We start from the raw sequence: 14,526 nt of genomic DNA on the forward strand, positions 1-14,526 counted from the left end.
TTTAGGTCCAGTTTTGGGACAGAAACAGCCTTAGTCACATTGGTGGATGATCTACGCTGGGAACTTGACAAGGGGGAAAGTGTCCCTGTTGCTTCTAGCAGACATCTCAGTGGCATTCAATACCATTGCCTGTGGCATCCTTCTGGGATGGCTGGCTAGCTTAGGACTTGGTGAAACTGCTTTATGGTGGGTCTGGCCCTACTAAGCTGATCATTGCAAGGAGGTGGCACTGGGGGATTATAGCTCAGCCCCCTGGCATTGGCTTATGGGGTATCTCAGGGCTCTATTTCATTCTCTTTGTTTTTGACATCTTCATGAAACCACTTCATGAGAGATCATTCAAGGGTTTGGAGTTGTGTCTCATCATTATATAGATGATACCCTACTCTATCTCTTCTTTTCAACTGATGCCAAGGAGGCTGTGGAAAACTTGAACAAGTGTTTGTTCACAGTTATGGATTTGATGTGGGTTAACAAGCTAAGGATCCAGTCAAGATAGAAGTCTGGTTGGTCAGTGCACAATCTGCCCTGTGATTGGGGTATTACCTGTTCTAGATGGGATGTCAATCCCTCTGAAGGAATAGGTGTGCATTTTGGGGATACTCTTGGATATGACCAGGTGGCAGTAGTAGCCAGGAGTGTCCTTGCTCAGCTTCAGCTGGTGCACCATTTGTACCCTTCCCTGGAGAAGAAGGATCTGGTCACAGTGACAAATACCTTAGTCAACACACTCTACATGGGGCTGCCCTCGAAAATGTTCAGAAACTATAGCCTGTTGCAAAATATGGCAGTCAGACCTCGCTGATGTATGTTATATGGACCATATTGCATCAGCTCACAAATTGTTTCTGGGCTCAATTCAAGGTGCTAGTTCTTACCTATAAAGCCTAAATGGCTTGAGTTACTTTTCTTCACCTTTTCCCCTTATCTGTCATTAATTGACTAGTAATAGAAGCATAAATGTGTACAATATATTATAGGACTTTCACTAATATTCTGAAAGTCAGGCCCACAGCCAGTGTTAGTCTTCATTTCATAGTTGAGATATTTTATTAATATTTTTCCTTGTAATTACTCCTTTGTTTTGTTTGTAGGTAACTCAGCTGACAGAAAAACTGAAAAATCAGTCAGAAAGCCATAAACAGGCTCTAGAGAATTTGCATGAGCAGGTGCAGGAACAGAAGGCACATCTAAGAGCCTCTCAAGACCGTGTTCTCTCCTTAGAAGCAACTATAAGTGAGCTCAATAGTCAGCTAAGTGAAAGCAAAGAGAAAGCAATGCAACTTGATTTGCAGGTAATCTGACTTTATCCTATATATAAATAAAAATATGAGCAGTGGGGGTGTTGGTTTAATTTCAGCAAATTTAGTGACAGTAATCTATCTTGATCAGCCTCAGAAAGTTGTTTGACCTTAAACAATGTACATAGTAGCTGCATTTAGACATCACGATAAACTGTGGTTTATTGTTACAGGAACAAGCTGCAATGAGCCTTGGGCTTGCGTACTCCCCCCTCCACTCCAGTACAGTTTCGAGAAGGAGATTGGAAGCTTTTGTTTCAGTTTTTGATTAACCATGGCTTGTTTTGTCCAAATCATACTATGGTTAATATTAACTAATTAACTAATGATTAATTGTGATTGATTTTCTTTGCAACAAGCCAACTTCAAGCAATACATTATGAATCTGACTTGTTTCAACAAACCATAGTTAAGATGAACCACAGTTTAGGGGTTGAAAACTTTGAATCTCCTCACAGCCACACTGGAGTAGAAAAGGGAAGGAAGGAGCATGCAAAAGATCCTGCTGTCCTCGATGCAGCTATACTGGAGGAAGTGTTGGGGAAAGTGCACAAACCTGAGGATGGCTCACAGTGGCTTGTTTCTTTCATGATTAGCCACGGTTTATCATGACATCTGAATGCAGTACGTTTCGTGTGCTGGACTGGACCAAAATCAAATATCACTTCATCAGGATCTGTGTAATTAGTGAGAGCATAAGAATGGTCCTGCTGGAGCAGACCAAAGACCTAACACGTCCAGAGTTCTGTTCTTGCAGTGGCCAACCCGATGCCTATGGGAAGTGCAGTAGCACCTTCCTGCTCACAATCTCTGGAAATCAGAGGTATACAGATACTGGAGGTAAATTTAGGCATCATGACTAGTAGCCATTGATAGCCTTATCCTCCATACATTTGTCTAATCCCCTGTGAAATGCTGTCCAAGCTGGTGGCCATCACTAAATCTTGCAGTAACAAATTCCATAGTTTAACTTTGTATCGTGTGAAGAAGTACTTCCTTCTATCTTGTGCTGCCTTTGAAAATGGTCCAGAAACCTCAGCTGGTCCAAAATAGAGTAGTGAGATTAACAGGGGCTAGCCAGTGTGATTGTATTATGCTGGTATTTTTCCATCTGCATTGGCTGCCAGTCCATTTCCAAGCCCGATTCAAAGTGCTGGCATTAACATTCAAAGCCCTAAATGGCTTGGGACCAGATTAGTGAAGGACTGTCTCTGTCCATATACACCTGCCCAGACCCTAAGATCATCTTCAGCGGTCCTTCTCTGGGAGCCCCCTCCAAAGGAAGTGAGGTGGGTGGCTGCTAAGAGGAGGGCCTTTTCTGCTGTGGGAACCCAGTTGTGGAATGAGCTTCCCAGAGAGGCTTAACCTGGTGCCTACACTGTGCTCTTTTCAACACTAGGTGAAGACCTTTTTATTTCCCAGATATTTTAGTGTTTCAGTTTCTGTTTGAAATCTGATATTGTATTTTAAATCTTTGCACTGCAGCTAGGTTCTATTTGGTTATTCTTTTTATTCTTATACTGTAATATTAAACTTTTGAATTTTTATATTGTATTTTATTGTCTTGTATTTTATGGTTTTAATTGTTGTGAGCTACCCAGAGAGCTTTGACTATTGGGTGGTATAGAAATGTAATAAATAAATATCAGTCCCGAATCTCCCACTATTCATCATTCTGTTCAAAGTGAGATTTACTGTACAGGATGTAGACCAATAAATAAACAAATTGATGAGATCGTAAACCAGTTTAATATAGTGTAATTAACATTAAAAATCAGTTTAGGACTCTCAGAAAAAAAGTGAGGGTTTTTTTCCTTAAAGTTCTTCAAAATCCCTTGTAATTTGTGACCCATTTTGAATTGGGCTGAACTGTGTCTTTTCCATAAATTGATGGACAGTCTAATTGCTCTGGTGAAGTTACTAGATTACCTTCCCCTAGGGGAAAAATATTTAAAGAAACTGCAGTTACTTAATATTTATAGTGAACACTGGAACACTTGTTTTAATTCTCTGTCAGGTAAAAGCAAAGACTGAATTGCTTCTATCAGCAGAAGCAGCAAAAGCTGCTCAGAGAGCAGACCTTCAGAATCATTTGGACACTGCCCAGAATGCATTACAAGATAAACAGCAGGTGAGAGAAAAAAAGGTTATATAGGATGATTTCATGATAATCTGATTGATTAAAACCAAATCACTGGGGTGAATGTTGCTATAATCACTTAGAATATGTAGCTCCATGATGACCTCTTTATATTTAGCTAAAATTGCTAAAACAATAGAAGTAAGATAAATAAATGTTAAAGTATTAAAGGAGATGCATTCATTTACCTTTATCAAATGGTTATTAGCTGTGTTGGAAGAAAACAGGTCAAATTTCACTGGGCTTGTTCAGCTCTTGGACTTGTCAATTTGCCATTGAAGGTTGGGATATAAATTTCAGAAATCAGTAAAGTAGTTCTTTGGATCCTGGTCTACATTTTTCAGTTGGGAATGAATTTTCCCTGGTGCATTTTGGCTTTCTAAAACTGATTAATAATTCAAAATGGACAACCCTACTATTAGGTGTAGGTGCTGGAGGAACCTACATATTCCTGTGTCTGAATGATATCTCTATGTTTAGATTTGAATGCAGATTTCTGCGAATAATATAGATGTTCTTCTGTATTAAAATTTTTGTAATCTGCAATTTTCCTTAAAAAAATGAAGAATTTATTAGACATGTTTCATTTACAAAATAATACTTCGTTCATTAAACAAGTATGGCAAAATGGGTTTTTCTAAAAATTACCCTTTTCAATGTTTATTAATAGGAGCTAAATAAGGTCAGTACACAGTTGGATCAGGTTACTGCTAAGTTGCATGACAAGCAGGAATACTGTACCCAGCTGGAAGCCAATCTTAAAGAGTACAAAGAAAAGCATCTTCATTTAGAGCAAAAAAACGAAGAGCTGGAAGGTTATCACAAGGTTTGTATTCAGAAACCTTTTTTTCATTTGTTCATACTGTGTATATAATAGGTGTATTATCAACATTGCTAAGATGAGGAGGGTGTGGGGGCGGATGGGGAATTGTTTCAAAGCTGGCATTATTTCTTTCTCAGCCTTACAACTGCCATCAATATATAAGAACAGGGACCCAAATTGTAAAAGAGATGAAAAATGTTTTCCTGAAAATGCTAGGAATAAATATAGACAAACATCAAACAATAGACACAACAGGGAAAAGTTGATCTTCAGTGTTCTTATTGGATGTTCACATCTGTGTGTATGGAGGACATGCACAAGACTAGCCCTGCTCCTAATTTCACTGTGTAAAAATGGTGGGTGAGAAGAAGGTACCTCTGACCAGCCCCTTAGTACTTCTTAAAATTGGTGCTACATAAATCTATTAGCAGCATTCATTCCTTAAGTACATTTTCCTGTATTGCAAAGATTTGTACTTGTATAACAGTAAATAAATAGTTTTATATGATTAGGACATGAGTTAGTGTGAATGTTATACTTGACTGCTTTTAAGTGCAGAATAACTTAGGCTTGAGAGACTCTTTAAAGGTGAAGATTTTAAATACTTTTAATAAGAATAGTTTCTATACATTTGATCACAATATTTGTATAACCTGCCCCCAAAATCTGGGATAGGGAACAATATGCATCAAAATAAATAAATACATGCTCTCTGTTCAGAAAGGAATGAACAGAAGGAGTGGAATATTTTTCTAAAGTAAAATTTTGGGTGTAACTTTGGTATTATTATTTGTTCAGTGCTAGCACTGTTGGACTGTCTGTGCTGGTCAGGAATATTGATGCATAAACATCACATAGCAGAGATGTTCTCCCGTTGTGCAGTGTGTTTTAGTGGGTGAGGCTGAGATGTTGAGAACAGGTTTAAGCAGGATACATTGCTTAAGGAGAAAAATTTGGATCATACCTGAAATGTAGTTTATCCAGAGTGACAAATAATAGTCTTGAAAACAAGTACTTCTTTTGAATGTTTGCTGTGTTCCCCACATCAGTGTGGGAAATTATCCTTATATTACATCCTGGGAGAATTTAAAAATAAAAAAATACTAAATGGATTACAAATAGAAAATTCAATTTGTTGTCTAGAGTTCCATGATGGAGGAATTCAAATGTAATAAATAAGAACACTTTGCTCTCTTTCCCAGGTGTGCAATGTAAGTCCCTACATTGGAGATATGTCCTTCTCCAGGCAGGAAGACAGGATATTAGTCTTATACCTCACTATGTTGAGGAACTCCCTGCCTACCAAAACCTGCCCTGTCTTTTGGACTAGAAGCTGGTCTTTGGCAGGGCTCAGGATAATTTAAAAGGAATTGAAGACCTTTAGTTTTCTTTAAGTCTTAATTTTCTTCTGTAAATTTTATTTATAAATTTGCTCTTTCACTTTCCTCTATCTTAGTTAGGGATCAGAAAGGATTCTTTGGGGAGTCCAGATAGGACTGCTTTCTACCTGTCTAGCCTTCTTGGTGAACCTGAGCAATTTATCTCTTCCTTTTTAACTGGGAGGTGCCAAAAATTGGAGGGAATATCTGTCTGAGTCCAGGAGGTTGTAAATACCTCATTGAGAGAAGTAGTAGTTCACATTTCTTTAAAAGAAGCCATAAGATGACCACTCCTGAAGAAACCTTGCCTGGACCCCGATGACATGGCCAGTGGGTAACTATAGGCCAGTGGCCTATGTTCCCTTCCTGGGCAAGGTGATCAAGAGAGTATAGCTGGACAACTCTAGTCACTCTTGAATGAAACCCATTTTCAGTCAGGTTTCAGGCCTGGTTTTGGGACAGAAACTGCCTTGGCTGCCCTGTGGGATAACCTTCGTTGATAGAAAGATGAAGGGTGTGACCCTGTTGGTTCTGCTGGATCTCTCAGCCGCTTTCAATACCATCGGCCATGGTATCCTTCTGGACAGACTGATCAGACTGGCTGTGGGAGATTCTGCTTGGCTGCAGTCATCCAAGCAGGAGTGGAATGTTTTCCAGAAGGTTCTGCTAGGATTCCTGCTCAACCCCTTGGCAGTCATGCTTTGGGGTCCTGCAGGGTTCAGTTCTCCTATGCTATTTAGTATTATATCAGCCTTCCCCAACCTGGTGCCTCCGAGATGTTTCAGGCTTCAACTCCTACCAGCCCCAGCCAGAATGAGTAATGGTCAGGAATGCTGGGAGTTGTAGTCCAAAACATCTGGAGGGCATCAGGTTGTGGAAGACTGATCTACATGAATCTGCTGGAAGAGGTTATCCAGAGATTTGGTTCTGAGGTGTCACCAATATACAGATGACACCCAGCTCTTATCTCTTTCTTTTGTAAGATGCAGGCAAGGCTGTAGCTGTCCTGAACCAGAGCTTGGGAGGGAGAGCGGCACGCTGTGTAAGGGGATTCTTCTCCCCATCTCCTCCCAAAGCCTCTGGTAACCTACAGGCTAGGGGGTGTGCATGGGGAGGGAGCCCAAGTCTCTGCAGGATGGATGGGGAAACTCTGCAGGTCAGAGGTTCTTCAGCACTAACTCTTCTTCAAAAGCCTTGCTTCAGGTATCCCCACCAAATGAAGTGAGAAAAGGGAGAGGACCTTTTTCCAGTGGCACCCCAGTTATGAAACAGCCTTCCAAACAAGGCTCACCTGGTGCCATCTTTGTGGTCTTTTCAGACTTGGGTAAAGTCTTTTCAGACCTTTCGATTCACCTAGGTCTTTTAAATAACTCATGCTTTGTGGTCTTGTCTTCTTAATTTTAAAAATATGTCTTCTATTAAAAAACTAAAAACGCAATTAGTGTTACTGTTTTATATTCTTTTTTCAGTCGTTGTATTTGTTTTGTGAGCCCTCAGACAACTTATGTTATGGGGTGGCTGTACAAATGAATGAATCAGAGAATGAATGTATTTTAATAGAGGTCCTTGGATTAGTGGTTAGCCCCAGAAAGACTGTCCAGGAGCCACCTCTGAAGAATCCACAATCGATTGTTATCACCATGAAAGTTGAGGAGCCCATCTGATTAAGGGGCCCATCTCCAAGAACTGATGAGTCAGGAATGGCTAGAGTCAGAGTCTCAAATGAGCGTAAACAGGCTAGAGCTGAGAGCTGACTGGCTTTGAAACTCCAGATACAGAAGAGCCATGTGCTTATGTATACAGCAAATCCTTGGCAAAGGCAGGGCTGCATCATGGGCTTTGGTTCACATTTATCAGGAATTATAAAGTGGATCTTTCTTTCCTCAGCAGACATTTTTTGGTGGCGGGTTCTTTAGAGGGCGCTGATTCTGTGCTGTATGCCAGGCACAAACTGCAGACCTTCCTAGAAGAGATTAAAGCTTTTCTGCATCCTGGATTTAGAGATTGCCCTCTATAAACCTGGAAGGGAATGGGAAATAAATACTGCAAATTCATTCTTCTAGGTGTACAGAGAGCGGTCTACCCATACAGAATTGGGTGGGTCCATACCCGTAGGCACATTTTGGGGGAAGTAGGCAAGGACTCATAGGGGTGTCCTGCCTTTTCCTCTTCCATTATTTTATCTTTTTAAAAATGTTACCAGTTTTCCATGGCTTTGGTTATACCCTTTCCCTCAGTTACTGTTTGTATTTCTGATGGGTGAGAGTGTTTCCTACTCTGCCAATTCTGGTCTGTGTAGGCAAGGAGCTCCTCCATGTGGTGAGGTCAAAGATGGACCATGTCACCCTATCATGTGGAGATGCTATTCCAGATACAGATACTACCATCTGTCCACCTAGAACAGGGGTGGGCAACTTATGGTCCTCCTACAAATCCTATCATCCCTCACAATTGGCTATGCTGGTTGGTGGTGATGAGAGTTGTAAGATAAAACATCTGGAGGGTCACAAGTTGCCCACCCCGACGTAGAAGAATGAGAATTTACAGCAAGTTTAAGTAAGCCCCTATCCTTCATTGTGACAGTTTTTTTTTGTTCCAATTGTTAGCTTTAAGAACATAAGAGCCATGCTGGATCAGACCAATGGTCCATTTAGTCCAGCATTTTGTTCACACAGTGGCCAACCAGCTGCCCACAGGAAAACCACAAGCAGGACATGAGTGCAATAGCACCCTCCTGCCCATGTTCCCCAGCAGCTGGTGTACGTAGGCATCGTGCCTTTGATACTGGAGGTAGCATACAGCCATCAGGACTAGATAATCTTCTCTTCCATGAATTTGTCTAGTCCCCTTTTAAAGCCATCCAAATTGGTGACCATCACTACATCTTGTGGTAGTGAATTTCATAGTTTAACCATGTGCTTGCAAATAAATTACTTCCTTTTTTCTGTCCTGAAGCTCCCACCAATCAGCTTCATGGGATGACCCTGGGTTCTATTATTATAATTAAAATGTTTCCCTATCCACTTTCTCCACACATGCATAATTTTGTACACCTTTATCAGCTTTCTAAAACCTTCTGTTACAGAAACTGGAAGCTGACATTCTTGAAGTTGTGGGCAGTAAAGAGAAGACCCTTCAGGAGCTACAGCAGCAAAGACAACAATGTACAGACTTAAGTCTCAAAGCTGCAGAACTGACCAAACAACTAGATGCAGAAAGAGAAATGTATGCTAAATCTCTTAAATGTACTACTTTTCAGATTTGTATCGAAATGTTAAAGGCACCTAGAGTTCATGGTTACAGAAGACCTCTTCTCTTTAATAATAAGGCTATTAATTGACAGCTGTCTTAGTTTGATTTATACTCGCAAGATGTAATTTATGAGTAATTTATGCCAGTGGATCATTTAGCTATCAGGTACAAAGATTAGCATTACTTAAGTTAATAATATTAGTTATTACTGAGGATATCGGGGGTACTTGGAATATTTAAAATGTGCTATATAAATGTGAATGCTTTATTTTGTCGCATTTAGTATCAAAAGATTTTCAGTTATTTAATTTGTGTCTGTACAGAGTATCTAGTACCACATTAGACCTACAAAAGAAATGTGATACTTTAGAAGAAGCAAACCAACAGATACTGAAGCAAGAGGAAGAAAATGCAAGATTGCAATTGAATGTTGAGAAATTACATCAAGATGCAGACAGACACCACAAGGAACTAGATGGAAAGCTGCAAGCAGTGATGGAGGATTTGAAGAAAATGAAGTTGGAAAAAGATACTGTATTAAAAGAACTTGAAGTCATCAAAGACAAATTGTCAAAAAGCACTGAATCTTTGAAAGAAGCAAAGGATGAATTGGAAAAGGAAAAACAAAAAGGAAAGGCAGCAGTGGCAGAAATAGTGAGTCATGAATTTTAAACAAATAGACATTTCCTGTGTGACCGATTTGCACATCTATAAATACTAGCTGCGCTTTGCTGCCTGCTGTGAAAATTTAGGGCAGTATGCTAGTGATCGATGGACCTGACAATAGGAAATGAGTGCTCTTAAGAATACTAAATTGAGCATTTCACTAATTAAATGTATTGGTCTATATGTGCATGCTTATTTTTGGGTGCTGGGCACTGACTTGGATCAGACACCTGTCTACTGTTAATTTTTGAACAGTATTGGAAAGAATTGGAAAGGGTAATGAAGCAGCTTTATTTCATGTGCATTGTGGAAGAAATGTTGAACTGTGTTCATTTGGAAGCCAGTTAAGAAAAAAATTAGGGAACATGGTATTTTTATGACATTAAAACAATTACATTCCTTATAAAAGATGCCCATATGCTTGCTTGAGCACCCTATAAGATTACTTATGTTGTATTAAATATAAACAGATATATATATATATGTATATATAGACAATTATCACTCTCTTGTGGGTGATAATACTCTTTAGAATGACAAGTGAGCCTAGTGCCCTAATGGATATGAGTTGCAGGAAAATTGGTTGTTATGATGACTGTACTTACCAATCATTTAAAATATTGTAATCTCAGCTAGAACAAATTGCCTACAGATGACCAGGGGGCTGTCTTCACAAGTGATTTAGTGTGAAGTTAGAGCAGTTTGAGGTCCTTCGCAACAGGTGATGTCATCACCAATCCACTGCCAACCAGCTGCTTCCCTCTTGAAAAGCCACATTTTCTGAATCTCCTTTCTTCCAATTTTTTTTACTGAAATCACTCTCTGGCGGTTTTACCACAGTGTGCCATGTCCCCCCACATTAAATCCTGGGCGCACCTCTGTGACCTGGCAGTGACATGGTCAAGGGAGTGAGATGCCTCATTCCCTCTTGTTTCCACAATGGAAGCAGTTTTTCCCATTCCCACTGAAAAAATCCCCAGGAGCGCAGCAGCGACCCCTCGCATTACCACAGTAGTGGGGACACTCAATCACCTTAGGTAGCCTACTTTCAGTCTTTAACATATCCCCCCCACTTCTGTGCATGTTTACTCAGAAGTAAGAAATAAATCTTGCTCCCCTGCAGTGATAGGGTTAAAGGCTGATTTTAATAACTTTACGGGAGCTTCTCATTGTGAGCAGGGAGAAGGAGAAAGGGAGAAAGCAGGGAGTTGGAAGTGGGGGGTTGGAAGCAATAGGCAAAAGTGCACACATGGGGAAAAATGGGGTGGGAGCAATAAGTCTGCAGCAGATTGCTGGGATGTGGTGAAATTGGGGTCGGGCCGGGGGAGCTCTCAGGAGCCTTCAGATACTTCACTGGAGAACTGGGGATTTTGGTGTCTTCAGGGAAACCTGCAGGCATGGGGAAAATTAGTTGCTCTTCATTCATAATAATGTAGTAGCAGCAGGGAGCCTGGACAGGGGCAGGAAACAAGCCTCTCTCATTGGTTGAGCAGCCCCTGTCAGGTTCAGTTCTACTCCCCCCACCCCACCTGCTGTGCGAGCCCTGAAAACTGGATTTTAAAGGTACACTACATTCGGTTTATCTCGCTTCGCATGTCCTGAATGGACCAAAGCCGATTCCATGAAAATCTGGGTAATACTCCAATGTGCTTCTCATTCCATTTTCATGAGATCCCCCCCAAGTTAGCTGCAACAAAGAACAGGAAGCCGTTCTTTCAATCATAAGAACATAAGACAAGCCCTGCTGGAACAGTCCAGTTTATACCTCGTGTTGATCCAGAAAAACTGATTCTACCACCCCACTGCTCATCAGTCTCCCTGCCTGAGATGGCTGACGTAGTCCCTGGCATGGTAGTGGGAAACCTCAGGATTTCAGTGTTCACACCAGGGCTGCTTTAGTGGGCCTGTTCAGGACTTCATGCCCATGAAGACAACCATGGGGCTGTCTCACTATGTCACCAGCCCAATACCTTCCCTCATAGAAGAGTTGTTCCAGTCTCCTGACCGTTTTAGTTTCCCTTTCCTCTATGTTTTGCAGCTCTATAATACCATTTTTGATGTGTAGTGGCCAGAACTGTGCACACTATTTCAAGTCTTGTTTCATATTGATTTTTATAAAGGCATTACAATATTGGCAGTTTTAGTTTTGATCACTTTTCTATTGGTCTCTAAAATGGAATTCACTTTTTTTATAGCTGCTGCAATACATGTTGGATTTCTCTTTTTACACAGGAGAAATCTTGTCAAGAAGCTCGACGTCAACTTCAACTACAATCAGAATCTATAGCTAAAGAACAGAATGAACTGAAAAACTTGCTGGAAAAACAAGAAGGGGTAATGATGACTGTTTGACCACAAACATGAAACCCGTAGAGTGGCTGCTTTATCAAATAGCTTTGCTAGAATCAAACTCTGTGGAAAGCGATGTCATTTTTGCTCTATTCTGCATACAAAACAGGTTTCACTTAAGAAAATAATGTATTAATGCTCCTAGGTTAAATAACTGCATGTGTGAATATTTAACACAAGTAAGGATAGCACATCTGTAGGTCACTTGTACTGTTTTATTTGTATAAATTCATAAAATGCATTTAAAAATGCTTAGACTTTGGAGAACTGTACTGCAGTGCCAGTGAGGTCTGCAACAAGGCATCATGTAAAAGCAGCTATATTAAAATAATACTGGTTACAGCAGAGATAATATGTTGTACTACATTTCTATATGTAGATCTCCAAGCAGCTGGCAACAGAGCTTGATTCAGCACGTGAACAAGTCCTGCAGATTCAAGGAGTTCTGAAAGAAAAAGAAAAGAATGAACAGCAGCTCCAGCTGAAGGTGAAAGAACTGAAGGAATCTTTTGACCTAAAGAAAAAACAAAATGAAACACAGCAAGCTGAATTAAAAACAGCCCTCTTAGAAAAGGTAATAGTTCCATATTTTCTTCAAGAATGCTACTGTTCATCAGGGCCAGTGCAAGACATTATGCTCCCTGAGATGAGAACCTGCCCCCCCCCGCCCCTGCTGTAAATATTTTTTGCTACCACATTAGCTGTGAAATGCAGGAACTTCTTGGCCCTCCAGGGCCATCTGTCCCCACAGTGTATCACTCCTAGGAATGTGGGATCCTTCCTCAGAGCAAGACATTGTGTGTAGGGTTGCTCCAGACAATGCCTATTTAAGGTTTCACAATTTACTACCGCTAAACTTTTAAAATATTTGCCACAGCAGTGGTGAATACTTCTTAAAATATAACAGTAGTAAACTGAAACTTTAAACAAGCATTCTCTGGGGCCACCTCGCCTATAGTGACTCCATTTGAGGGAGGACCCTTCCTCAGAACAAGGCATGGGTAACCTAGAGAGTCCTATAGGGGAGTCGCCAGCTGCTTTGCTGCAGGGGATAAATGGAAAAGCTATGACAGGTGGCTGGAGATGTGGCAGACAGGCCAGGGACACTTTGCCAGATCCACCACCTCAGGCAAAGGGCTCACCTTGCCTAATGGGATGGCTGGGCGACTCTGATTGTTCATTCATGCTAATTGGGGGAAGAAGTGCTAATTTTCAAGCTTTGAATCTATAGAAGTGTTGTGTATTCAACCACAGATCAAATCACAGGTAAAATATTCAAGCACAGATCCCATAAAAGTATAGAATATTCTGTTACATATAGTTATTTATGTCCTGTGTATTCAGTTGCAACCTTTCATTGTCAAGACAGCCTAAAATCATTCTTTGGGGTAGGAGAGAGGGCTGGCTGTGAAGACTGATAAAGTTTGTCTGATTCTGTAAAATCTAGTGCAACTATGTTTTACAAACTTTCATTAACGGTGACAAGAAAGGTGCAGTCGGAATGGTCTTAAGAGCTAGGGAGCTTTCCAGTCAATCGGGTTGTTCAGACAAAGAGTGGGGGAAACAATGCAGCGTTGGTTGTTTCCCCCATCCCTGCACGTGCTGGTCATGTGACTGGGATTACCCCAATTACCCGCACTGCATCTCAAGTTGCAATGCCGTCCAAACCTGGCATGCTGTGCAGGCATTTTCACCCACCCCACAATCCATACTGCAAGCCATGGGTTGTAAGGTGGGTGAAAATGCACTACATGTGTGCCGTGCCCTGGGTTCGGATGATATGGCAACTTGCGCTGTGGTGCAGGTAATTAGGGTAATCTTGGCCACATGACTGGCATGTGTGTGGGCAGGGGAAACAACGGGTGCTGCGTTGTTTCCCCCGCTGATCATCCGAGCCTGGACAAATATGTAGTATACTGGTATGGATGAGGTGGCTTTACAATCCAGTGAAGTCACTGTAGCCCACAAAATAGGGAAAGCTTGCTACCAAATATGAACAGGTAAATTAGATTGGTCCAAACAACTTCAATATTTTCTGATTTTCTTTATCAGTGGGCGAGTTTGGTGCTGTGGTTAGACTCTTGGGAATGGATGAATTTCACTTGGGCCCAATGCAAATGTAACAATTGCAAATACCTTAGCCATAGTTAAAAGATCAGGAGCATACTGAGCGCTCGTGCACTTCCTGCATGAGAGCTAACCATAGTGTACTGTTATTTGCACTGAGGCTAATGCTATAGTTAGCTTTAAACAGCATTTCCAAACCGAGCTTCAAACCCTGGGTTCAAACTCTGTTTTAAAGCGAACCAAGGTTAGTCTTAGGCTTGATGAGAACATAACATGCTACTGTGATTTAATGATGAAAATGGAAGAGAGTATAGAGTTTGCAGGGGAGAGAGTGCACAAAACCAAAGGATCTCTTAACCATGGTTTAAAAGATCAGGAAACATTGGGCCAGTTTGGACATCATGGTAAACCATTCTTTATCGTAGAAATGAGTCACAGTAAGTCTCAAGCTTGCTACCCCCCCCCCCCACTTCTCCTGTTCTGGTATATCTGTGAGGAGGAGGTCAGAAGCTTTCACTTCCATTTTTGATTAATTGTAGTTTAGCATTG

At 40.9% G+C, this 14,526-nt stretch overlaps 1 protein-coding gene across 7 annotated transcripts in view; it reads left to right on the forward strand.

The window, feature by feature from the left end:
* The window catches only part of EEA1 (early endosome antigen 1), an 80,014-nt gene that overhangs the window by 50,809 nt on the left and 14,679 nt on the right, over positions 1–14,526 (forward strand). For all 7 annotated transcript variants that reach the window (XM_084810254.1, XM_084810249.1, XM_084810252.1 and 4 more), the window contains 7 exons: positions 1,095–1,295; positions 3,319–3,432; positions 4,112–4,267; positions 8,729–8,868; positions 9,219–9,549; positions 11,794–11,895; positions 12,290–12,484. In XM_084810254.1, coding sequence (XP_084666380.1) covers positions 1,095–1,295; positions 3,319–3,432; positions 4,112–4,267; positions 8,729–8,868; positions 9,219–9,549; positions 11,794–11,895; positions 12,290–12,484 — 1,239 coding nt within the window. The remainder of the gene's footprint in view (positions 1–1,094; positions 1,296–3,318; positions 3,433–4,111; positions 4,268–8,728; positions 8,869–9,218; positions 9,550–11,793; positions 11,896–12,289; positions 12,485–14,526) is intronic.

Source organism: Heloderma suspectum, chromosome 7, assembly GCF_057233095.1.
Source record: "Heloderma suspectum isolate Gila_16-S chromosome 7, 16-S_ref, whole genome shotgun sequence".
In the NCBI taxonomy this organism is placed as follows: domain Eukaryota; kingdom Metazoa; phylum Chordata; class Lepidosauria; order Squamata; family Helodermatidae; genus Heloderma; species Heloderma suspectum.